The following is a 25,475-nucleotide window of genomic DNA, read 5'->3' as shown; positions in this document are numbered from 1 at the left end:
ACTTGCAGCCTGGGAGCTGATTCTGTCATCAGTCAGGCAGGTCTGGGGAGAGCTAAGCAGCACCGGGGCAGCCCTGCACTGTGAGGTATGGGGAACCTGGGCAGGACAGACTGCTCTGGGCAAACCTTGGAGATGGCCCTAGGACCCGACACAGGGTGCTCCTGGAAGAACCAGCCCTGGCCCCTGCTGGGCCACGTTTGTCGCTCCCCCCACCCCCAGCCTGTGGTCAGCCCACAGCTGATGCCTGCCCACTCTCTGGGGATGGTGGCCGAAGGAGCTTGCCTACAACAACTCTCCCTGTCCCTTCAGCCCCAGCCCCTCCGTGCCCCAAACCCCAGCCACCTCCCCACTGTTGAGCACACTCCTGAGACAAGAACACGAGTGCCCAAGAACCAGCTGGCAGGCTGGAGACGACAGGTGGGGTGTCCGGGCCGCAGACCTGCAGAGGCCTCACAGGGAGCCCTTCTGGAACGAGCAGCGCTGGGAAAGGAGGCTGGGGTCAGCAGACCACATGTGGGAGAGGCAGCGGCAATGCTCCAACCCCTCCCACCCCGAGCTTGGGAGTGGGCTGTTGGCTTTGCAAGGAAATTACAGCGCAGGCCTGGGTAATGCTCCTTTTAGTTACAGCATAAACTGCGGCAATAAAGCGTACCTGGGGAATGTTTAGAGAAAGCACTAATGATTTCTTCCCCAGTGGTTAATAAATTCACTTCCAGATCAATTTGTTCGCGAGAGAGCCCGGCGAGCGGAACCCGCGTGGCGGGCACAGCCGAGTGTGTCTTTTTCAGTATAAATGATTTATTACAATGATTAGCGGCACATAAACAATTTAAAATACAACGCTAATTAGTTTGGGGAAGAAAGGAGGGGAGAAGCCACCCTGCCTCTCTCCCCATTATGTTCTACTTCCCTAAGTGTGTACTTTTTAATTAAGTCCAAATGTCACAATAAATTTAAAGTGTTTTATTACCACTCGGGCTAACTGCAGCGTCAACGCAAGGGCCCCTCCCCAGGCATGTGCAGACCGGGCTGGGGCTGCGGACTGGGGCACATACAGGTCTGTACGCAAACTGTTGAGGCAGGGGATCTCTTGAGGCCCCTGGAAATCCCTCCCCATTGCTGCGAGTCCCAGGTGAGAAAACACTGAGACCATCATGGGACTTGTCGCTTTTTGCTCTGCTTCCTGGCCAGCTGGGGTGAGAGCTCCTCCTTCAAGCTCTGCCCAGCCCCGAAGCCAGCCATATCTCCTCCACCATCCCACAACACCCCGCACTCTGTCCTGTGAGCTCTTACACCTACCAACTCCTACGTGCCTGGTACCCCACAGCGCCACCTTACCAAGCCCTGTCCCAGTGCTATGAGTTACAATGATGGCTTCAGTTTTACAGATTGGGAAATTGCATTGCAGAAAGATGCAGCAACTTATGCAGACCCACACAGCTACAAAGCGGCCCTTTGCAAAACTCTTGTTCCTCTTCTACACGCTCTGCCTCAGAGCCCAGTTTTTAGCACCCAGGATGGGGCGCTGAACACAGAGGTTGCTGCCTTGCCCACAGACATATCTGAGGCAACGTTTCAGCCCAGGGAAGCATCTGGGTTCACGTTCAGGCTCTGCCATTGACCCACAATGGAATCTCAGTCAACTGAGCTTCAACTTCCTCATCAGCAAAACTGGAACAGTAATACCCAACTTGCAGGGCCAAAGAACAGAGCAGCTAAAGCAAGCAGAAGGACTTTGTAATCCTTGATGAGCTTGGCAAGTAGCAGTTACTTTCACAAGCTTTTGAGACAAGCAGAGATCGGTACTAATCCCATTTCACAGATCAGAAGACTGAAGCCAGCAGAGGAAAGGACTTGCCCAAGGATGCACTGACCCCCCGGAGCCCAGCAGAGACCAGGCTGCAGGCAACCTCCCTTCCAGAAGCTCAGCCTGCCAAGAGTGGATTCCCCCCTTAACACTCTTGTACTGTTCACTAGCACTTAAAAACCAATAGCCCCCAACACACAGTTTATTATGAGGCAGCAATTCTACTCCAAAGTCTATGCCCAAGAGAAAAGAAAACATAGGTAGATCTACACAAAAAATTGTATATGAATATTCAGTAGCATTATTCACAATAACTGACAAGCAGAAATAACCCAAATGTCCTTTGATTGAAAAGGCTTAAATAATACATTGTATATACATTTGATGGAATATTATTTGGTTGTAAAAAGGAATGCAGTATGGGGCCGGCGCCGCGGCTCAACAGGCTAATCCTCCGCCTTGTGGCGCCAGCACACCGGGTTCTAGTCCCGGTCGGGGCACCGATTCTGTCCCGGTTGCCCCTCTTCCAGGCCAGCTCTCTGCTGTGGCCAAGGAGTGCAGTGGAGGATGGCCCAAGTGCTTGGGCCCTGCACCCCATGGGAGACCAGGATAAGCACCTGGCTCCTGCCATCGGATCAGCGCGGTGTGCCGGCCGCAGTGCGCCAGCCGCGGTGGCCATTGGAGGGTGAACCAACGGCAAAAAGGAAGACCTTTCTCTCTGTCTCTCTCTCTCACTGTCCACTCTGCCTGTCAAAAAAATTTAAAAAAAAGGAATGCAGTATGGACATGCCACATGGATGAACCTTGAAAATAGGATGCTAGGAAAGAAGTGAGACACCAAGACCAGGTATTACATTATTCTCTGTATATAAAATGTCCACATGAGCAAACACGTGGAGACAGGTAGTAGATTAATGGTTGCCAGGAGGGAGGACCAGAGTGATTCTCAATGGAGGTTTTTTCATGGGGGGGGGGGGGGGGTGACTAAAATGTTCTTGAATTATATACTGGTGGTGATTATACAACAGTGAGTATTCTAAAAACCACTAAATGGTACTATTAAAAAGGTTAATTTTTGGTATGCAAATTCTATCTCCACAAAGCCATTATATAACAAAACAAACAAGCAATAACAAAATAAATATTCCATTGAGTATAGGAGAAATTAGTTCATAAAAATAATCCCGGGAGGAGGGGGCGATAGCCTGCGCAGCCACCAGGTGTGTGTGGGGGGGGGGTCCAGGCAGCCCAACAGCCAGGCTTCACTGCTCCTGGTCACCCCATCCAATGGCTCAAGGGTGACGCTGCGCCTCCTTCCCATGACTGTGCCCCAACCTGCTTCCTCTTCCCATTCAGAAATCCGACTCCACCCACTGTCCCAGTCCTGCTCCCCAGGAAACTCAGACCCTACTGGATCCATCACTCTCCTATGAGCCATCTTCATCCACTTCTGTATTCTGCATCCTTCAGGGACAAAGTCCTATCTACAAACTGGGCGCGTCCATGGCGGGTTGGTCCCTTTCAGGACCATGAGCTTGTGCTACATGGGGCAACACAGTGTGTAACAGTAGTGCACAATGAACAGGATTGTGGCGAGGCCTTCCAGGCCTCCAGCTGGGGCTGGCTAAGGAATAGGCCTGCTCACAGTGCCTGCGAGCAGGGTGTGCAAGGTGTGCAAGCTCAGATCCAGGCCAGGAAGGAAGGCAACAAAGGCCACCTTTGGAGAAGGGAGTACTGCACCCTTCCTGGCCAGTATGAGCAGGTGACCCCTGAAAGAGCACCCCGGTCAGCAGGGGGATCCAGGCTCACACAGTGGCAGGGCACTCCCCCAGCCCCCTCCTCCCACTTCCATCCCCTTCCACCCATCCCTGTCTGAGTTAATGACCTGGTTAGGTTGAGAGTGGTTCCACCTGCTGGGGCCTCATCTCCGCAGAGACAGACCGGCCTCCAGGTCCCCAACAAGTGGAAAGGGCCCCAAGGAGCAGGAAGGACAGCCTTGGTCTCTTGCGAGGCATATCTGGGCCTGGAGGCAAAAGGAAACATGCCCATTTTCTGGGCATGAAGCTGGTTCCATGGGTCTCCATGGATTTGTCGTGGGGATGCTGCCCCTTTGTGAAACTACCCTTAACTTCTCTTCCAAACTTTCAGGGGGCTGAGACGACCTCTTGTGGGTGAAGGTGGCAGCAGTGGGTGTTGCAGGGGCCCCTTACCCAAAGCAGCACCGTGGTGCAGTTCCTCAGCGGGGCACAGAGCCACCCAGCTGCCAAAACACAACATTTCTCTCATTTGAGCTCTATGTAGGGGCCCAGGAAGATAGTCTGGGCCCTAATGTACGTGTGAGGCAGCTGGGGCTGAGGGAGGTTAAGTGGTTTGTCCAGGGTCCCACAGCAGTGGGTGATGGAGTAAGGCTGGCCTGAGATCTCACAGCAGGACTGGAATCTGAGGCCCATACTTCTCACCAGCAAGTCAAAGCGAGCTGTCTCTGCAAAGAGCTCTGGAGCAGGCATCTGGCATAGCAGTTATGACGCCACTGGGACACCCATGCCCTATACTGGAGGGCCTGGGTTTGAATCCCAGCTCCACTCCTGCTTCTGCTAACATGCACCTTGAGAGGCAGCAGATAATGGCTCCAGTACTTGGTCCCTGCCACCCATGTGGGAGACCTGCACTGAATTCCTGGCTCCTGGCTTTGGCCTGGCCCAGCCCTCACTGTTGTGGGCATTTGGGGGAATAAACCAGCAGATGAGAGATCTCTCAAATAAATAAAAATATAAAAGAATTCTAAAAATTCCAAATCTGCAGGTGTCTGCTGCTGTTCTTGGCTTCCCGTGACCAACCTATACCCCTCTGCACAGGTCCAGTCTCAGGTTCAGAAGAGGGCAGGAAGGAATAGAAGGTAGATCAAGGCCACCAGAGTCAGCGTGGTCACCTGGGAAAGAGGAAGGAAGAACCCCTCCCATATCACGTGCCACCTTCTCTGCCTCCAGCTTTATCCCCTCCAATTCATTCTCCACAGAGCAGCCCAACGATCTTAATGTCAATCTGAGCATTAATTTTGCTTCTGCCTAACACCCTTCAAAGACTTCCCACTGACCTTGAGACGTCATTCCTACTCTTAACCGTGGCCGTGCAGCACTACAGTACATCCCTGCCAACCCTGACGGCCACTCCGGCCATGTCGACCTCTGCAGCCACAGGTTCAGGGGGCCTCATCCTCACTTGTGGGCAACAGAATCCTTGGGATTCTCTCTGCCCTGCACAACCCCTTTCACTGTTAACTCACTCACTTATCCCACAAATATTTGCTAAGCAGCTACCTCTAGGGGCTAGCCCTAGCATCTATATTTTGACAGGAATTATACCAATACTCATGATTTTTCATCAAGAAAGTTGTTCCTAATGAGGTCCATTAAGTCGATCTAATGCCTTGATCAATTTCCCATTCAACAGTTAAATAATTTCTTCCCCCAGCCCCATTTTATTATATTGGGATTATTTTCTTTGGCAGCAATTATTTAAAAATTTTTAAAAAGATGTCTTTATTTATTTTGAAAGAGTTACAGAAAGAGGTGGGGAGGGAGGGAGAGGGAGAAAGGGAGAGAGGGAGAGAGGGAGAGAGGGAGAGAGGGAGAGAGGGAGAGAGGGAGAGAGAGAGATCTGCTGGTTCACTCCCCAGATGGTTGCAATAGCCAGCACTGGGCCAGGCCAAAGCCAAGAGCCAGGAGCTTCATCCAGGTCAACTACATGGGTGCAGGGGCCCAAGCATGGGCCATCTTCCACTGCTTTTCCCAAGCACTTCAGCAGGGAGCTGGATCATAAGTAGAGCAGGTGGGACATGGACCAGCACCCATATAGGACACCGGCATTGCAGGTGGCAGCTTTACCCACTATACCACGGCAATGGCCCCATTTTTAAATTTTTAAGTGACTATATTTTGTGATCAGTTTTGGGCTCACATCAAATCTTACCCATTAGATCTTCACCGCTGTTGGTATTTCTTTTGTGGCAATTATTTCTATCAGAAAATGTTTCCAGAGCCAACTTCTGCAGATCCAAATTTTGTCAGGAAGATTTGATTCTTCTGTCAATTTTTAGTCAATAACATATTTTACCAGGTGCAGCCCTAGCTGTTGCCAGCTTTACTTTGCGTTAATTACTTCAACCAATTTTAATTTCTTTCCTGGGTATTTTTTTTTTTTTGCATTCTCAATAATACTGAGATATTATTTCCACAGGTAGGGAAGACACCTCTCTGTGCTGATCTGATAAAGCCTTCGGAGGATCAAAGGGAAGTGCGAAAACATCCTTGGGGCAGAAGGGCGGGTGCAAACATCACACTCTGCACTCGGTGCAGCACCAGGTGGGAACCAGGTGCCCCAGGGAGCCCTGCCCACTGCCACTGCTCCCCAGAGCCCTGCTGCCTGCCAAGAGACGGCCTCCCAGATGGGAAATGGCCTCTCACTGCCAGGCAAAGAGATGGGTGTAGCCCTGAGGTTGCAGGCCAGGCTGGATGCAGCCTCTGCTGGGCTCCAGAATCTTCCACTCAGAAAGCATCTCAAGACACTTGGCTGAGCAGGAAGCAGGTGCTTCTGGACACCTGTTTGTCCAATACCAAGAAAACTGACCAGGGGGCCATCAGCCCAAGGCTATGACTTCCAACTTCCGCTCACTGGCCTCCAGCCTTTGGGCTTCTTCTTGGGGTCCCCTTTGCCTCCTAGCACAGATTCAACTTGGGAAGAGCAGGGTACAGGGACTTCTAGCAGGATTCAAATGTGGCAAGACCAAGTGGGGGTGAGGCACAAATCCCAGGAGACCAAGCAAAGAGGGGACTCCTTTTGCAGGCCTGGGCCCCTCCACACCGATGCCCCAACAGTCTTCCTCTGGATATAGCAGCTCAAGGCATCAAGCAGTCAGCTACCCTGTCCACAAGGAAGGGGGACAGCAAGACCCTGGGATGGGAAGGGACCTGCCCAAGGATACACTGAGGCTACGGGCGAGCCAGGTTGTGATGCAGGAGTTCTGGCTCCCAGCAACGTGCTGCTGGGAGTGCTCCAGCCGGCAGCGGTACCTCCTCCCATTCTGCTGCCGCCTACACCCAGGCTGCTTTGAAGATGCCAGCTCCTCGGTGCAACAGCAACGGAACACTGGCTCCAGAAGTAAGCCTCTGGGGCCGGCGCTGAGCATAGTGGGCTAAGCCACTGCCTGAGATGCCACCATCCCATATGGGCATTTATTTGTTAGAGTCCCGGCTGGTCGGCTTCCCATCCAGCTCCCTGCTAATGTGCCTGGGAAGGCAGCAGAAGATGGCCCGAGACTTTGGGCACCTCCTACCCATGTGGGAGACCTGGGTGGAGTTCCAGGCTCCTGCTTCAGCCTAAGCCTCCTCTCCTCAAGTGTACAGTCACTGCTGAGGGAGAAGAGACCCCGAGGCATTGGACCCTGCTGGACGGCTGCCTTGTAGGCTCCTCGTAGCCTTTGCAATCTGACCATCTGTGGGAAAAGGAACCCAGCAGCACCCAGCTCCAGCTGGGGGCGGGGGAGAGAAAGAATGTGCACACACAATCAATGCCATCTGCTCATACCAGGCCCAGGGGGGCATCTCCTTCCCAGCCATCTCTCAAGCTCACGGCAGGCCGGGGCCTGTTTCTCCTGTGAACTCTGCTGCATACCAACCTGCTGGGGTATCCCAGGTGAATGTCTTCCCCTCTCTGGGCACAAACTACTCCTCTGTAAAATGAAGCCAGTCTTCCTCCTCCAGCCTCCCAAGGACCTTCCCTGGTGAGAGGGGACCCGGGAGGCAGCGGCACTAAGCCTCCTAGGGATGGAATTGATGACTCATTCTCTCTGGGGACAGCCTGCTGGGCACGTGGGGCCTGAGGTGCCACTGCAGAGGCAGGCCTCTCACAGCAGCCACCGTCTAAGCCGGTCCCCAGCGCACCTTCGCCTCCTGGGATCCATGCCCTCATAAGGGTTGCCCCACGGCCATGAGCGTGGGCTGCACCGAACACCACAGCCAAAGTGACGGCATGTCACACCTGCGACTGGGCTATAGGACGGTGACTGCCTCTCTGGATGGCTGGGTGGAAGCTGCCACGTCAGAGCGGCCCATGTGGCTGGAACTGAGGGCGGCCTCCAGTCACCTCAGACTCCAGACTGCAGCCCTCGGTCCCACCACCGGCTGAATCCTGCCTACAACCCATGGAGGAGCTTGAGTTGAGTCCTGAGTGACACGGCAGCCCTGAGGGACACCCCCATGACAGCTCTGAGAGACCCTGAAGCCGAGCGCTAGAGGAGCTGCACCTAGAGAGCTGTCCCACAGAAATGAAGCAATCAGTGGGGGTGACCTTAAGCCCCTACGTTGTGATGGGGTTCATTACAATCCAGTGCCGCCCTGGCCTACACACCCAGCACAGGAGGGGCCCCACGCAGGCCTGTGGGAGGGGCCTGCGGACAGATGTGGGCTCCACAGCCCATGCTGCTGTGAGCTTTACTCTAGACACGGGCCTTGCTCGGGGAGTATGGTGAGGAGAGGAGCCCAGACAGAACCCTGCCTGCAGCCACCCTACCCGGCCCCTGCCCTCAGGAAAGTGGGCCGAGCTAGCCCACCTCCTAGGGGCTGTGGCCCTCACAGGGTGGGTGGGAAGAGGCATAGGCTTGGGAAGCACATCCATTCTCTGGCCCTCTCTCCAAACCCTAGCAAGGTTAGGGACCCTGCATCCATCACCTACAAGCCTGTCAGAAGCCCTGCCTGTCAGTCTCCCAGCTCCAGAAAGGGACTGTGGTCATATCCCCATTACCAGTGGAGTCACCACTGCTGTCTACCAGGGAGAATGACTCATTAGGATCCCTGAGGTGCAAAGGCAGGACTGGAACGCAGTCTGTCTCACCCAAAGCCCGTGCTAGTTCCACTCGTTGCACAAGCAGGAAAACGGAGAATCAGCACTCAAACATGCTCATGGCACCAACCGACTGCCCCACACAATCCTTGTGGGTCCAGGATTTGCAATGATCTGGGGGAGGGTGGCGAGGAAAGGCAGGACAGGATGGAGCCATGCAGGGAGCCAGCTCTGGGCCACAGGCGCCCAGGCCCGCGCTGTCCCCACTTATGTGGGAAGAGAGGACCTCCTTCCCCGTCTCCATCAAGCTACCGTGCCAAGTAGCAAAGTTGAATTATTAAAACTCCTCTGGGGTACCACCCGGATTTTTCTCCACCGAGACACAGAGCAGAGGGGCGGCTGCTCCTGCCACACAATATTAAAATGTCAGGAGTTTAAGGCCTGCGCTGGTTGAGTCATAAGTTATCAGCACCCAGTGAGGGCCGACAGAAAGCCGCCCTTAAATTATTAAGCAGAAAGCGTCAGACTGTAATATTTTGCTAAACCAAAGTACAGACACAGACAAAGATGTCATTTCAATATTTGAAACCAGCAAGTTTAATTTAAAATAAGAGCAAACCAATAAGCTCAGAACATAGCGGCATATGAGAGGAAAATTATACTGTGAGAGGGAAAAAAAAGTGGAAGGACTTAAGAAATTTATAAAAGTAATCTCCAAGTGGAAATTAGAAATCAAGGCCTAGAAACAGAATAACACAAAAGAAATATTACTGTCCACTTTCTAAATCAATATAACACTGCTCCACACCGGAATTACCATGGTAACTCAAGTAAAAAGAATCAAGCAATTCTTATTATTTCAAAATAAAATCACAGCCTGAAGCCTGGGTTTTATTACAACCACTGATAGATCGCTGGCTTGTATTTATCTGAAATATTGCTTTTCAATCAGCCGGCTTATGAATGTACACAGGGCCCTCACCAGCCCCACTTACCAGCCCGTTGTGAGGTGAGGGGCCAACCAATGAATTGATTCCCATTCAGTGGCATCTGCATATGTGCCCAGGGTTCAACTCTGGCAACCATGGAGTCTCACTCCCTTTCAAGCTGTCCAGCAGCTTTTCAGAACAGAGAGGAAAAGCTGGGAAAGGCACGTCATTCTCAGCCCTCTCCAAACTTGACCTTGGCGGGCTGGGGCAGGGCTCTCACAGCCCCACAGCAAGCTTCTTCCCGCCCTCGGTCATCTCCTCACGGCCTCCTTCCTCAACCCAGTGTCCCTGTCTTCATCCCCAAATGCAGGACAGCTGCAAGAGGGGGCCTGGGCGGCAGCCAACGCTGGCACTGGAGACAGCAGGGCTGGAGACCAGCCTCCTGTGCTCTCTGCATGACAGTTTTGTTTTTTTTTTTAATTTGACATATGAGTTACACAGTGAGAGAGAGATAGAGAAAGGTCCCCCACTCCATTGGTTCACTTCCCAAATGGCCACCACGGTCAGCGCTGCGCGATCCGAAGCCAGGAGCCAGGTGCTTCCTCCCGGTCTCCCATGTGGATGCAGGGGCCCAAGCACCTGAGCCATCCTCCACTGCCTTCCCGGGCCACAGCAGAAAGCCGGACTAGAAGAGGAGCAACGGGGACCAGAACCTGGCGCCCACATGGGATGCCGGTGCCACAGGCGGAGGATCAACCAAGTGAGCCATGGCGCTGGCCCTGGCAGTTTTCTCATCTGTACAGTGCATGTCGTAATAGTAGCTTCTCCTCAGGGTTGTTATGGGCATTAAATGAGATCATACATGGACACTGCTTAGTGGAATGATTACAAAAGTTGCCCCAACATCTACTCCTCCCAGAATCCACACCTTTACGATGTGTCTTTTCGCCTCTTGCCTTCACCTATTTTCCCACCCCCTTGAACTTGGACTGGTTTTGGGATTCATTCTGGCCAACAGGATGCAGTCAAAGTGACAGCGTCCCATGACCAGTCCCTGGTCTCAAGAAGCTTTGTGTGCTTCTACTTTCTCTGGACCTGCCCCTGCCCTGAGAACACAGAAGCAAGACTGCTCGATGATAAGGGTCTCCCAGTCTCATCACCCCCAGCACGAAGCTCATTAGTCATCCCCCATCCTCCAGAGGGGAGTGAGCCCAGCTGAGACCAGAAACACTTTCCAGCCAGGCCAAGCCAAGCCTCAGTCACTGACCCATGGACCTGTGAGCTAGATAAATGCTCCCTGCTTGGAGCTGCTGAGTTTTCCAGTGGTTGTCATACAGCAGTCACTAATGGACACAGCACACAGCACTGCGCCTCAGTTCTAAGTGAAGGGTGAGTTCAATGACAGCAGCCGTGTTTCCATGACTCCTAAAGGCTGAGAGGCTGCAGCGGGAGAGGCCCTACTGTAGCCGTGCAGACGGCAATGTGGATTCACACAGGCTTGGGGTGTCCTGGTTGATGCAGTGTGCACACAAAATTAGGGGCCAATGAGGCATTGTTCCCATTCTAGACATCACAACACTAAGGCCCAGCAAGTTGTCTGCACTCAGCCAAGACTAGAACTCAGGTTTACTGAATCATGTTAGCCAGACCATACCTGAGGACAGTAAGGCCTCAAGAAAGCCCAGCAGACCTCAGGGGAAGAGGCAGGAGCAGACAACTGCACCCAGAAGGCTGGCACACTGTACGTCTGCCCAGACCCAGGACCAGCCTGTTTACTCCTCTCCCACCACCTGCTCTTAATTTGTACCCAGTTGTACCAGCCTTGGACAGAACACAGAGTCACCACACATCAACCAATGAGGGGCAAGCTTGTGGCTAGGCTGGCTGGGTGGGTCTGTCTCTGAGCATGGCCTGGAATGGTCTAGGACAGGCCCTGGGCAACTCAAGGGGAAAAGACATGCCAGGCATGGGGGAACAAGGGGAACAACGGCAGCAAGGGTACAGAGGCAAATGCTAGGTCTACAGGGACGCCAAAACCAGAATGCACACATTAGCCCAGCCCGGTCAAGCTGGGCAAGATGGCGGGAGGTGTCAGGCAGAAGGCAAGTAGCAGGGGTTGTACCAGCCAGGTTGTAATGAGCACCAAGAGAAAGACAGGAGATGGGATGGGAGGACTGGAGTGGGGGACAGAACATAAAGGGGCCCATTCAGGGATGTGCTGAGATGCTTAACCACCTGCTCTCTGCTGTGTAGTGTTTGCCAATTTCCATGGTGTCAAACCTCCCAGCATGGACAATTTCAGAATTGGGAAGAGATGCACAACATCAGGTCTTGCCAGCCAGGGCCAGCCGACTCCATGCTGCAGCCCCATCCGAAGTAGGGACCACCTGGAAAAATTCCAGCAGCACCACCCAGAGCTCAGCCTGGCGGTCAGAGGATGTCCTCATGCCTCAGTGTCCTGCAGCTTTGGGCAGGCAGGGTGTGCCATGTGCACCTGGGCTTCTCCAAGCCAAAGGCCCAGGTCAGGCAAGCACTCATTAACACTTTCCAGGAGGACAGACGCACATCTCCCGGACAGTCAGCAGGCCGCTTACAGCCATGACTGGCACACCCAGGCACACGGTCCCCATTCAGCTGATCGGCCCCTTATTAGAATGCTCTCTCACCCAGGCAAAGGGCATGGCACCTGGGCATGCAACCTGAAAGATATTGAAAGTTCTGGATTCCATCTCCCCATGTGGCCAGGGACAACTCTTTGCCCCTCTTTGAGGATCTATCTTCTCCCTTTCAATGAAAGGCCTTGCGAAGAGTGCCCTTGGAGGCCTTTTCCCATGAGGCCATCTGCCTTGGATCTGGACAGAGGAGACTACTGAGGCCAACTTGCCAGGCTGCGATGGCTACACTTTGGAAAAGGAGTCTGAGGGGCCCCATTTCATACTGTAACTGAGCAGGGAGCAATGAGGCTCACACAACTACGAGGCTTCCTGGTTGGTCAAGTGCATACATGGACAGGATCTCACTTAATCCCGGTAAGAATCCTGACAGTTGGGCATGGTGACTCTCACTATAGAGTATATGTGCTGCCAAAGCAGGCACAGCTCTCACTGTAGAGATGAGAAGGTATAGAAGCAAAGGCATAGAGGCAAAGCACCTCTATGCAAAGCACCGGTGGGTGTGGATGCAAAACCTCAGTGGACAGGCTGGGCCCATAGAGCAGAGCACGATGGCAGAGGGGCAGCAGGTGCGACAGGCGCTTGCATATGGGATACCTGTACCCTTCTCTCCATCTTCCACCCTGGCTCCTTCAGTTTCTTAAGGCCCCTGATCAAGGCTTTGTGGGATGCTCTCTGGCCCCAGATGGATCAAAACCACCTTGCCCTCACTGAAGCACAGGGTTCAATCCTGCCCTGTGTGGGGCACAGCTCCAGAGAGCCCCCAACGCTCTGGGCTCACATCTGCTCAGCTCGTTGTCCCCTCAGCCTGCCAGGCTGTGCCAGCACAGCTCTGCCTTCCGCTCAGAGGTGGCACATCCAACCATGGTCTCGTCCCAGCCCTGGCAGCCTTGAGCCGGGAGCTTAGCCGGGCTGTAGGCAAACCTCATGTCTCTTCCTCCCATGACCACAGAGGGTCAGCCACCAGTACTCACTGGTAACCCTCCATCTGCTCCGGAATGAGCGCCCAAAACAGCCCTCCTCTGGGTCCCGCCCACAGAGGGGCTGCTGGGAGGCTCCTGAAGTGCAGGATGTGGGGCCCATGCCTGCTTTGATACAAGGCCCCGGTGGGGAGGGGGCATCCATTCTTGGGAGGAATGAGAGGCAGGCCCCAGCTCTAGAAAGATGCACGTGTCCATGTGCTAAAAGCGTTTGTGGGACATGTTGGTGAGAAAGGCAGCTCCCGCAGCCGCAGAGGCCAGGCGTGCTTGGGCCCCGGCACACAAAGGGTGAAGCTTTTAGGCAGGCAGCGGCCAGTGATCTCAACTTCCCCCAGTCCTAATGCTCCTGAAAGGCTCTCTCTCGCTCCCTGTAATTGGGCATCAGTAGTTAATGCAGTATTGACTGCATTACACGCTCCCGTGCCTCCCCTCGCTAATGCCAATTGCATCACCTTGTACAGTCACCGGCTTGCTTAGCCAATAGCCGTTAAAAGCAATCCAAATCATGAATCATATGGGAAACTTTTAGCAAGACACCGCCATCCAAGGAGACAATTTACAGTTGAGTTAATCTGGGTACATTAGCAAGACATGGATTCTGGACGACAGACCAATTTATGTTGTTTCCCTGTCCCCCCGCCCCCCCTTGGTGCTCTGGGTTGGCAAATGAATGGAAGAGCAGGGAACTGAGAGGTGCACCTGCTTCTTTACCAAGGCTCCAAGAGGGGGTGGGAGGCCCATCTTTACAGCCTCTCTGCCTGGCTGAGTTTGGGCAGCAAGTGAGAGGGGCTGCATGTGCTGCTCACGCCTCGTGTCGCCCCATTCTTAGCAGAGGACAGCAATGGCCGGTACAGGGAGATAGCCCCTGACGCCAGGTGCGTGCCAAGGCTGCCCCCACCCCCACCACGAGCCTCACCAAGCCTTCACCGGTCTTCCGCAGGTGGCAATGCCCACTGGCCTCTGCCTTCCTGCCAGTCGGCTGGCATCTCTGGCGCGACCAGCGTCAGGACCCATTCCCTGCCCCTACCTCCTGGGGTGGGAGGGTCTTGGTCACGCTTCACCAGGAGAGACAGGACTCTCTGCAGTCTAGAGCACGAGGGCGTCCCTGCTGGTGGCCAAGCAAGGACCAGTCAGTCCCCAAGCGGAACCAAGTGCCTGCCTTCCTGGACCAACCGAGGCAGCCGCAGCAGCTAGGCTCCTAGCGGTCATTAACAATTGAAGACTCCGCTGTCTGGTCCTCAGCGCTGCGCTCCGTAAGCATTTTTACTTAGGAAAAACGCTCTAGGAATCGTGTCTGGTGTTTAGTTTCACAATGCGCCTGCTGCTTCCCGTGGCCGCTCCGGCCTTCCCGCTGGGCCTTTGCAGAGATGGTTTCCATGCAGGGCTGCCCGTCTCCAGCACGCACCTGGGAAGGCGCCCAGACTCCCAGCTAGGCGCCCCCGCAGCCAGCCCTCACTGAGGGGTCTGCCCGACTCAAGGGCCTCTCCTCCAACAACCCAAGGCCTAACGTCGCAGGGTTCAGGGCAGGAGTTCCTCTAAGACTTTTAGTCTCCGCTAAAAGCCCATAGCCTGGTGCCAGCCCAGGCGGCAGGTGCCAAGAGAGGGGCTGTTCCCCGGGGGGACGTTGGAGCTTGGCTCCCTTTCGCTGACAGACAGAGCCGGCAGCATTTAGAAAGCCGGGACCCTGAGTTCCAGGAAAGTGGAGCTGGCTAGGCCAAGAGCAAGCGTCCAAATGAAAGCAATTAATCTTAAAACCCGAAGTTTAACCGTTTGCAAAACAGATCTTTCCGTCTCTGTGGTGACCCTTCACTGCTCGACCTAATGGATTACTTTATTAATAATGCACTGTGCTTAAAAGCAAAAAAAAAATTTTTTTCTGACGATTCAATACTTCAGAAAGTCTCTTAAACCCGTTGCTACGGCAAAACGATTGATATTTTATTATCTTTCAGAAGTGCAACATGAAAGCCCTGCAGCCCAGCAGAGCGAGAGCTTTGGTCCTCAGCAGCTGGCAGACCCGACTTCAACCGGAGGAGCCCCAGCCTCTCCCGGCAAGACGCCGTCAGGTGGAGAAAAGGCATTGGGGGTGGTTAATAGGAGCCCCGAGGCCCCGCTGCAGCCAGACAAAGGGTGCTGAGGGCGGCTCTGAGGGACACACCCCCTGGCGACCCAGAGAGCCGGTGCTGCCAGCCGGCTCAGGTGCCCACCATAAAGTGCCCGGGAAGCAGTTGGGCAGTAGGTTCGGAAGGGCAGGTGAATGGGTCCAGGGCCTTCCTCCCTCGCCCAGTTGAGGGTGTTGCCTTCAAGGCTCCCTGGAACTAGAAAGCCGAGTGGAGTGTGGGGTTATGAGCAGAAAGGTTGCTTCTGGAGGACAGGCCCAAGCTGGGCAGGGTAAGAATTAGGTGGCTGCTTGGGCCCCTAGTCACCTGCCTGCCCTGGGCTGTAACGGATCCCACAGCCCAGCAGAGTCAATGGGAGTGGACAGGGTGGGTACAGAGGGACACCTCCTGTTCTCCACAGCTGGGAAACAGGCCCAGGGCAGGTGAGGTGCACTGCTGTCCAAAGGCAGAAGACTGGCCAAAATGACCTCCAAAGATCCACTCTCACCCAGGCTCATCTGAAACCCTTGGTATTATCAGAGCCTGGAGTACACTGGGGTGCCTAGAGATCTAGCCATGAAGCCCTGGGAGAAGGTGGAGATGTCATCTTGTCCACCTAAGACCAGCCTTCCTGGCCCAAGGTCTAGGACGTGGAGAGCCCAGGGCTTGGGTGTGGGGAGCCAACCATGCAAAATAACCTCAGCTAAAGGCATATCCCATTCCCACGTGCTCCCCAGAGAGGACCCCCCAGGTACCAAAGAAGGACCCTGGGCACTGGCATCCTGGAGGCCTGCATTTGCACCTAGAGGGAGAGAGTCGAGAGGGGCACGGTGGCTCCGAGGTGACACATGGTGTTGGTGTCAGTGATGAAAGGACCCAAATCAAGCACTGTTCCCTCCCTGTCTGCCTGACCCCAGACCCCTCCTCCTCCTCTTTATTCCACATAAAGCTGCACCACCCTGTCCTCCCATGGTCCACCTGGGGCTCCGCGGGAGCGGTCTATGAAGACAGAGGAGAACTGAAGACGGATGCCACATTCAGGACCCCCTTTTTTCTCCCCTCCTACCACATGCCCAGGGAACAGCCTCCATGGCCCTGTGCAGGCCAGCCCCCTCCCTGCTGGATGGTGGGAAGTAGGCTGGGGCCTCCACACCTGGGAGCAGCAAAGTGACCTTGAGCAAGTCACTCAACTTTGACCAGGTCTGTAACACCACTGTGTCATGAGCAGAGGGCGCAGGCCCAGCACAGACCAGGTCAGAGGATGGCCACGACAGCCACTCTCAGAAGACCCCCTCTGCTTCCCAGCAAACCCACCCTCTCAGAGCCCAGGCTGAGGGGCAGCTGCCAACAATCACAGACAGATTTCCCCCTAAGGCCCACAGGGCAGGAGGGCCTGGAATGGCCACTCCCCTGACCCCCCGGGGCTGCCCTCGCTCTCAGCAACGCACTCTGTGGGTTTCAGCCTCCATGTGGCTGGGATCCCCTGCCCTTTGGGGACAGAGCAGGCCATTCCCAGCAGGGCAAGCTTTGGGGTCTGCGGGACCGCCCCCTAGGGCAGCCAGCAGCAGGGGCTCCCTTTCCACTCTCCCGGCCCTGCAGGGTTCTAGGCCCCACAAGGGCTCCAGTCCTTAGCACTCCTGCGCTCTGCTCCCACATGAGGGCCACTGGCCAGCGACGGGACACTTTCTTCCTCTGGGCCAAACTCCCGCCCCAGCGCTCAGGGGCCCAGCCCACGAGGACGCTGCCTTTCTCACCGCATCGCGCGTGGGCAGCGGTCCCCGCGAGGGCCCAGCCGGCCGCACCCTTGCCGGCCAGGCGCCCCGGCGCTAGCCGCACTCGCGCGCTCCCTCTCGCCCCCAGCTCTCCAGTCCGGTTCTCCCCCGAAGCAGCTGATTTGCTCGGCGCTCAGCGCCTCTCGGGTTACGCGGCCGGCGCGGGGGCGATGGCTGCGGTGAGAGGAGCAGCCGCAGAGACGAAACCCTCAACACGAAGCTCCACGGCGCGGAGACCGCAGGCAGCCGGAGCCTCCCCGCGGCCCCGCGGCGCATCGCACGGCCGGCGGCCGGGCCCGGGGCTCGCCGCCCCCTCCCCCCCCCGCCCTCCCCGCAGGTGTGCGCCCGGGGCCCCGCGCGCGTGCTCCCGCGCGCCGCGCCGGGGGTTGAGGGGGGGGGGGCCGGGGCTGCTGGGCGCCGGGACCCCCGCCCGCCACCTACCGTCCTCCTTGTCCAGCACCATCATCTCGGGCGCTCCGTGTCCAGCCGCAGCTCGGCTCGGCCGGGAGAAGGGCGCCGACTCGGGGCGCGCTTTGGCGGGGCGGCCGGTCCTCGGGCAGCGAGCGGGCTCTAATTACCCGCTTGTCCGGCTCTTAACCTAGATTGCACTCAGCTAGAATTACATTCAGGAGTGAAGCACTTCGCAGATACAAAAGCAGTCTCACCTACTTTTGTGCCTCAGAATTGCAAGGAACTACGGACTGCAATTGAGAGAGAGAGAGGGAGAGGGAGAGAGAAGGGGGAAGAGAGGATCAGAGCTGTTTCTTTGATTCTCACCTTCTAAATGGCTCAATTTGCCCAGTATAATCTGTCTTAATGTAATTGCATTTGATAGCTCATAACCCTGGCTCTGGCATCGGCACAGCTTTCAGCCTCATAAAGTGTTTTCCCCTCGGATTTAATCTGAATCTCAATCTAAAATTATATTCAGAGAGATGGGGGAATCTCGGCGGCCGTCTCCCGCTGCCTTTCTCCCTCAGTGTATGAGGTCTGCACTCCTGCTACTGCATAAATGCACACATTTCCCGGGGCCCCCTCCCTCCCAGGTTAATGGGGAGTGGAGGCGCGCGGCTGGCCGGCTCCGCAGCGCCACCTGGAGGCCTCCCGGCCCCAGCTCGGCGTGCGGTTCCGCTCGGGACCCAGGGTCCGGGTCTCTCCCGTCTGCCTGGTGCACGACCCTCGTCTGTCACTCCCAGGCTCTCAGCTTTGACTTCTGCCTCCCCACCAGAGTATTTCTCCGGCCCCGTGCCCTCTGATCCTACGGGCTCTGCCCCTGGGGGGATTCTGGTCGATTTCCAACTTATTTACCAAGCCTTCCGCTGAGAGAGTCCCACAGCACTGCCCCTAACCACAGCGGCCCCTCAGAGAGGGAGCAGCCCGTCTCCTGTCTCTTGGAGCAAGCTGGCCATGGCCTTGACGGCCCTTCTCCTTCCACTGATGTTTACTGAGCATGTGTTAGGTGCCAAGCACTATTCTAAGGCACTGAGGATAGAGCAGTGAGCCAGATCCTGTTGCTGTTACCAGGTTGATAGTTTCTGCCCGGTCACTCAGGAAGAGGGGCAGTGTCCATGGCCTTTCCTCCCTATCCTGCTTCTCCCCAGACCCCTGAGGCTGGTGCTCAGGCTGCCTCCTCCAGGAAGGCCACCTGCTTTTAAATCCCAATATTTGAAACACCCCCCCCCCATACAGAGTTTCAAGGGGAGATGGAAATAATGTTTCTTCTCCAGCCCAAAGAAAACTCCAGACACATATGTTGAAAGCTTAGTCCTGGCAGTCACTTTTGAGAAGCCCAGCAAGGAGAGAAGGCGCTCCCTGGGCCTCAGTTTCAATGTCTGTGAAATGGGAGACCTATTTTTGCTTTCTCTAGGGTTGCTGTGGGGAGCTGATGCGATAACACATGTGAATGTACTTTGCAAAGAGGCACCCTGAACAAAGGGAGTCGGGGGCTCCTGTGTACAAAGGAGACCTGGAGCCTGGGTCTTGCCCCTTGAACTCTGGGAGGCCCCAGGGCTTGACATGGGTTGGGAATGGCCTGGGAGAGGGGACAGGGGCAGAACTGCAACCCATCTCCTCTCCCAGGCAGGGAAGTGAGTCTTCGAGAAGAGAGACAAGCGGCTGCCTCTAATGAGATGCCTCCTCGGCAGCTCAGAGGGTTTCGCTTTCCCCTTCATCTCGAATACTTAATCCTAATAGTCCTTGAGTATATTTGATGTTAAATATATCATTTTGCTCAGGCTCGCCGTCCCTCAGGACTGCAAGCTTGATCTCTCCCTGCCACTGCCGCCACAGCTCTGCCCTCGAGGTCTGAGGGAGGCTCTGGCACGGCTGCCACTGGCACATGTGGTGCCAGCCCCGCACCCCTGCCTGAGCTGGGGGCCGGACAGGCAGGCAAGGGGCCGCTGTCCTCCGTGCTCCCAGGGCTCATTCACTCCGCAAGGGCCGCTTCTCCTCACTTAGCCAAGGCCAGTTGTCCCCCATGCCCACCTTGTGTGGTACTTGGTTGTCTTTGTGCTGGCTCCAGCTCACGCCAGCCCCCAAGGTTACCCAATTAGCAGCCACACAGCTGGCATCCCTTTGGGGAGTTGGGGCTCCTGTGCCCGAGGCCTGGGGTAGCAGGCAGTGTGTCACAGAAGCAGGGTGGGTGTGCCAGCAGGGGCCTGCAGCTGCTGTGATGACTACTGGTGCTCACAGGTGGCTGACTCCGCACCTCCAGGTGGGAGGGTGGCACTCCCCTGTGACCTGAAGGGGGACCTCCACTGCTAGGTTACAGAGTTGCCCACCAGCTCTCAGAGGGTCTCCGGACACGGGAAGGGCCCTGCCGGGATGACGGAGCCAGACAGGAGCTTCACTCGTCCCGCGCCTCCTCCTCCTCAGCCCAGAGGTAACTCCTACCCCTGGGCTCACCCCCACCCAAGCTGCCTCCAGACCCGGGGACACGCCCGTAACTCCAGAGTGGAATCCTGAGATCCCCCTGGGGCCGGGAGAGGCTGTTTTCACCAACACATTCCACAGGTGATGAGCGTGTGCTCACACTTTGGCAGGCCGAGAGTGCTCCAGAATGCCCTGGGAAAAAACGTCTGGGCACAGTGCGGGGGAGGGGGGGCAGCAGGTGAGCAGCACCCTGACTACTGTGAGGAGAAAAGCGCTGGTACTAGTTGTCTTACGCATTTCTGTGCAAGGAACTGCAGTTTGTCCTTGTGTCTGGCAGGAAGGCTTCCTGCACTGGGGGGTGGGGAGAGGGGGCGGTGGGACTCAGAGCCTGAGGGCCTAGGCAGACCAGATATTCCAGAACTTTCTGGGGAGGCTGTCAGATGTACCTCCGCCCGAGGGCCCTGCTCCCGACACAGTGCAACTGTCTACAAGACGGGGTCACAAGTTGGCTTTGCAGGTAATACTGAGAGAGGTATTCAAGGTGACAAGGACTGCTTTTCTTTGAGCACTAGAGCTGACAGCACAGAGTGGCCGTACAGACTCTGCAGTGCAACTAGGATGCCCGCTGGCCAAGTTCAGACGCTGCCCTGCCCCCTAAAAGCGGCCAGTGCACAAGCATTTGCTACCAGCAGGAGTGCAGAGGTGCACAGTGGGCAAGCTTTCTCCGTCTGGTTTCTGGAGAACTCGGACAGACGTTCTCCAAGGCTGCGGTCACAACTCTTAGGCCCCCGGTGAGGCCTAGGCCAGATCTGCACCCCAGAAAACACGCATCTCCTCCTCCTCCTCGATGAAGGCCAAGCCGCAGCCACACAACAGCCCTGGGAAAGGTGCAGGTGTGGGCTGCCCAACCGTCCAGGTGTGCCCTGGGACGGAGGGTGTCCTCGCTTGCAGGACTTTTAGGGCTAAAATCCAGGCACTCCTGGGCAAAGTAGTCCAGCTGGTCACTGTGGGAGGTGGCAGGGACCAGAGGGGCCAGAAGGGAAGGCCAGGTGGCCAGAGTCTCTCCCCAGTCTCCCAGCCTCCTGCCACGACTCTGCATCCTCCAGGCCCTGGGGACAGTCTCTGGATAACCAGGGCTTCCGGTGCTCCCAAGGGACTAGCGGAGGCTAGGGTGTGAGATGGACCCAGGGTGGATCCAAGACTTTGTGAGCCCAAAGCTTACTAGTTTGGAGGTGGGGAGCTCCTTAAAAGACACAAGATTACTGATACAAAATGACCACCAGGGACTGGCCACTGAGCAGCCCAAGGCAAACGTGCCTCTCTGACTGAACATGGTTTTGGTGGAGTTTTATGGCCCACTCTTCCACCCGAGCCAGGGCAGCCCCTCCCAAAGTGCCTGGCTGGGGGCCCACAGCTGTGAAGTCCCAGACCTGAGGGGCCCCAAGACCACGCTGGTTAGACTGCAGCCTCGTCCCCAGCGGCGAGCGGCAGAGGGACCACCAGACACCCAGAGGCCTGGGACTGGCTCACACTGCTGGGTCCCCGCGGCGCGGGTCGCAGAGGCGCTCCTGGTGCCTGCGAGGCAGTCAGAGCCAGCGACAAAGTTCTCGGCCGGAGCGTGCGGGGTCGGCGGGCTCCGGCTGGCCCATGAGACTTAACCCGTCCCGCGAACCACCCTGGGGGCTGCGCCCGGCACCCTCCACAGACACACACACGAACGCACACCCCGCCGCCGCGCTTCCGGAGGCGGCCAAGCGGCCCAAGGCGGCCGGGGCGGGCGCGGGGGACGCTGCCGCTGAGAGCGGGATGGCCTGGACAGAGCCCGCCCGCCCGCCCGCCCTATGCCCCACGCGCGGCGCGGCACGGCACCTACCATCCTCCTGGTCCAACACCATGGTCGCCCGGCGACTCCAGCCAGACACAGGCCCAGGACGCCGAGGGGCGCGCGGCTCGCACTCCAGCCGCCGCCGCCGCTCGCCCGCCCGCGCTGCTCCTGCGGGCCCCTCGCGGGCTCCGCGCCCCGCGAGCCGCGGCCGCCGACAGGGGCGGCCCGAGCGGCGCCCAGAGCGCAGCCCCGCGGGCAGGGAGCGCGGGAGGAGGCAGAGGGCGCGGCGCGGCTCCGGGCGGCGCGGGGGCGGGCGCACGGGCGTAATTGCCGGGCCGGGCTCGCTGGGGCCGCGCGAGCAGCCGCTGCCCGGGCCGGAGCGGGCCGGGCTGGAGCCGGAGCGGCAGCCGCAGCCAGAGCAGAGCGGAGCGGAGCCGGAGCGGCGCGCGTTCTCTCTCCGTACCGGCCGCGCTCGCCTCAGCAGAGTGAAGCCTGCATTTCCCAGGGCCCCTCAGATTCCCCTGTTAATTAAATCAATTCATTATGCTCAGATCTGATTAGCGGCCCTTCCCCCCTTTGAATCAATTATTCAATACACAAACATAATTGCTTGGGCCAGAGGTGCCCGCCATTAGCTTATTTAACTCCAAGGACACTAATTACCCGCAGGGCACGGGAACTTTTCTCATTAATTCTGACAAAACACAAAAGCACAGCCAGAGTGTGTGCGTGTGAGGGCTGTGTGTGCGTGCGTGTGTGACCGCACGCCAGAGGGAGGGCCGTGCGGCGAGCTGGGCCCCCGGACGGGCAGCGGCCAGCCTTGTGGCCGCGCCGGCGGGAGAGTGGACTCCAAGCCTGGGACTGGGGGCGCCGCGGCAGGAGCGTGGGAGCGCGGCGGGCTGCGTGCGTCCCTGGGGGCCTGGAGACCCGGCACAGGAATGTGGGTGGCTGTGACCGTGCGGCTGTGACTCCGCGGCCACTGTGGCCCGCGCCACGGGATCCCCTTTCTTTCTTCGTCACTGTCCCAGCCATTGCCGGCCGCCTGCTCAGACCCTCGGGGGAGACTGCAGACCACGCGAGAATGACCCGGGTGGAATCGGGAGGGCCACAGGGTTCCCCCATCACCTGTCGGGACACTGGCTCAGCTTTGCCCTCCCCCACTCCCCAGCTATAAAACCCCATCCCATCCCCCTCCCAATACCGTCCCCACTAAATGTCCTCCCCACTCCCACTACCACAAATGCTTGACACCCAGGCACCCCCATCCCCCACCCCGTGCCTAGTGCCTGGCCTCCTGTCTCGAGGCTGCGTGGGGGTGTTGCCCGTGGCTGACCAACTTCTCCACCATTTACCTCCCAGGAAATCTCTATTGAGAGAGCCAGTGAGAGAGCCCACAGAGGCAGGGACACAGAGGGTAATTGATTCCCCCAAATTAGGTTTCTGCTTTCTAAAGACCGGTATTGTCCCCGCTCTCAATGTGCACAGAGGTATTGAAGAGTTCCTTTTTGTTTCCTCGGGCAATGAATGAGCTTAATCCATTTGGCTTTATAAATCAGGAAACTAATATTCGCTCCTTCCATAGCAGCTTTTTAAAAAATTTAATTGGTGGGGGAGGCGCAGTTAGTCACCGTTATGCTGTCCCCAAGCCCCCACTTATCAAAACACATTCAGATTGAGGGGTGGGGATAAAGGCTGGGGTGGGGGCTGCCCTGGTTCCTCCCTTCCTGCTCTGTTCCTGCACACAGACCCACATGGTGTCTGGGAAAGTTTGTGAAATGATTGCAGGGATTATATTCCATTTAGTGAGGAAAGAGGGAGGGAGGTGTTCAGAGGTGCTCTTCAAAATGCTTTCGCAAATTGGCTGCTCTCAATTCTCCAGCACCAAGCCAGAGAGTGACCATGCCGCGCCGGCATTTGACAAACCCTCATCCTCACTACCCGGCACAAGATCAACCCCTGCTACTCTCCTGCCCTCCCCCCCCCCAAAAAAAAATCGTTGATGGTTTCTCACTGTCTTAAAGATACAGCCTGTGGGTTCAGGCTCTCCACAGTCTGGGGAGCTTTGCTACCACCGCTAGTGCTCCTGCCCCCTCTGGATGGCTTCGCCTTGAGGGAAGGCACCCCGCAGGGCCTGATCCAGGGACTTCTCCTGGCATTGCTTTGCTAAAAAGCCCTCCTCACCTCCAGAAGCTGCTAAGCAAACAGCTGCCCTGTGTTGGTGTGAGTGACTGGCTCTGTGTAAAGGCTAGGGTTGCGGAGTGGTGTGTGCTCATCCTGTTGAGGCCTAGGGGATAGTCCGCCTCTGGGGACAGGGAATCCACTTCTCCTTGGAGGGGAAGGACAGAGCTGGCATGAAGAGTAAGCTGGCTCCCTGGGGGAAATGGGAGCTGAACAGCAAGACACGGAACTGTGCAGTTGAGGGTTTGGGCTTTTAGATATTAGACACTTTGCAGGAGAGACTCTTGGGCTGCGTTTCCCCAGGATCTCAGGGGTTGGTATGGACCAGAGACCAGGAGTGTGCTTCCTCTGGAGGCCCAATATTTGGATCCTAATGTTCTCTCTGTTTAGCTCTGTGTAGCTGGGCAGGGCCACTGCCTAGCTCAGTGCTTTTGGCTGGTCCTTGCATGAGGTCAAAGAGACAAGTGAGACCTGAAACTCTGCCCTCTCTCTGTTGCCCAGGCCATGTGTCTGGTATGTGCTGTACCCACCCTGGGAGGGCACCGTTTGCTGATTTGCACAAGAGCCCCCATATGTACTAGAACGGCCCTGCAATTGGGTATCTCTGCTTGTCCAGAGGTCACACTCAGAGTACCTGGCCTGTGGTGTGCACCCGGCCCCTACCTGCCATCACCCCCCTCTCTCACTTGAGACAAAGGCTTGTGTGAGTTCTTAAAAGATCAGCCTGGGGGCCAGTGCTGTGACTTAAAGGGTAAAGCCACAGCCTGCAGTGCTAGCATCCCATACGGGCACCAGTTTGAGTCCCAGCTGCTCCACTTCTGATCCAGCTCTCTGCTGTGGCCTGGGAAAGTAGTAGAAGATGGCCCAAGTTCTCAGGCCCCTGCACCCATGTGGGAGACCCAGAAGAAGCTCCTGGCTCCTGATTTTGGGTCGGCCCAGCTCCGGCTGTTGCAGCCATCTGGGAAGTGAACTAACAGAAGACTTCTCTCTGCTGTAAGTCTTTCAAATAAATAAATAAATAAATAAACCTTTGGGGTGGGGAGAGACCAGCCTGGTGGGTTTGAGATAAAAAGAGAAAATTCAGAGAGCTTAACGGCCACGGAGTGTGGGTAGGCACTGGAAGAGATGCCCCGCCCTATCTGCGCATTTATAAGGGGCTCCAAGTCCTGAAACACTGAACTCAGTTCCCAGCTGGGACTGAGACAGGGACAGACCCATCATAAGGACTGAGGTCCCCACAGGGAGCCTTGCTGGGGGAGGGACCAGGAAGTGCCTGAGAGGAGATCTTGGGTAGACTAGTGGGAGCAGCAAGGCCTGGAGTCTGGAGGGAGTGACTGTGGCAGGTGCGGCAGGCACCAAGCAGACCTGCTGCACTCCTGAGCAGCACTGGAGATAGGGACAGTGCTGCCTATGCAGGACTGGTCACTAGGAGCCCTAGAGCTTAGCCATGGGAGCCCCTCTGCCTTTGACCCGCTTTGGTCACGAGGAGCTAAGATGTCATCTTG

At 56.6% G+C, this 25,475-nt stretch overlaps 1 protein-coding gene across 3 annotated transcripts in view; it reads right to left on the bottom strand.

Moving 5' to 3' along the window:
* The window catches only part of LMO1 (LIM domain only 1), a 39,975-nt gene extending 18,051 nt beyond the window's left edge, over positions 1–21,924 (bottom strand). Inside the window, exons 1-2 of one of the 3 annotated variants that reach the window (XM_062198120.1) lie at positions 21,841–21,876; positions 17,538–17,797 (exon numbers count right to left, since the gene is read on the bottom strand). In XM_062198120.1, the coding sequence (XP_062054104.1) occupies positions 17,538–17,562 (25 nt within the window). In that variant the 5' untranslated portion in view covers positions 17,563–17,797; positions 21,841–21,876. Of the gene's footprint in view, positions 1–17,537; positions 18,064–21,840 lie in introns of those variants that run through there. The other 2 variants (XM_062198121.1, XM_062198119.1) reach the window with 2 other exon arrangements.
* Positions 21,925–25,475: the final 3,551 nt, after the last annotated feature.

Source organism: Lepus europaeus, chromosome 7, assembly GCF_033115175.1.
Source record: "Lepus europaeus isolate LE1 chromosome 7, mLepTim1.pri, whole genome shotgun sequence".
In the NCBI taxonomy this organism is placed as follows: domain Eukaryota; kingdom Metazoa; phylum Chordata; class Mammalia; order Lagomorpha; family Leporidae; genus Lepus; species Lepus europaeus.
Note: the sequence above shows the minus strand (reverse complement) of the source record. Positions and strands in the feature narration are given on the sequence as shown.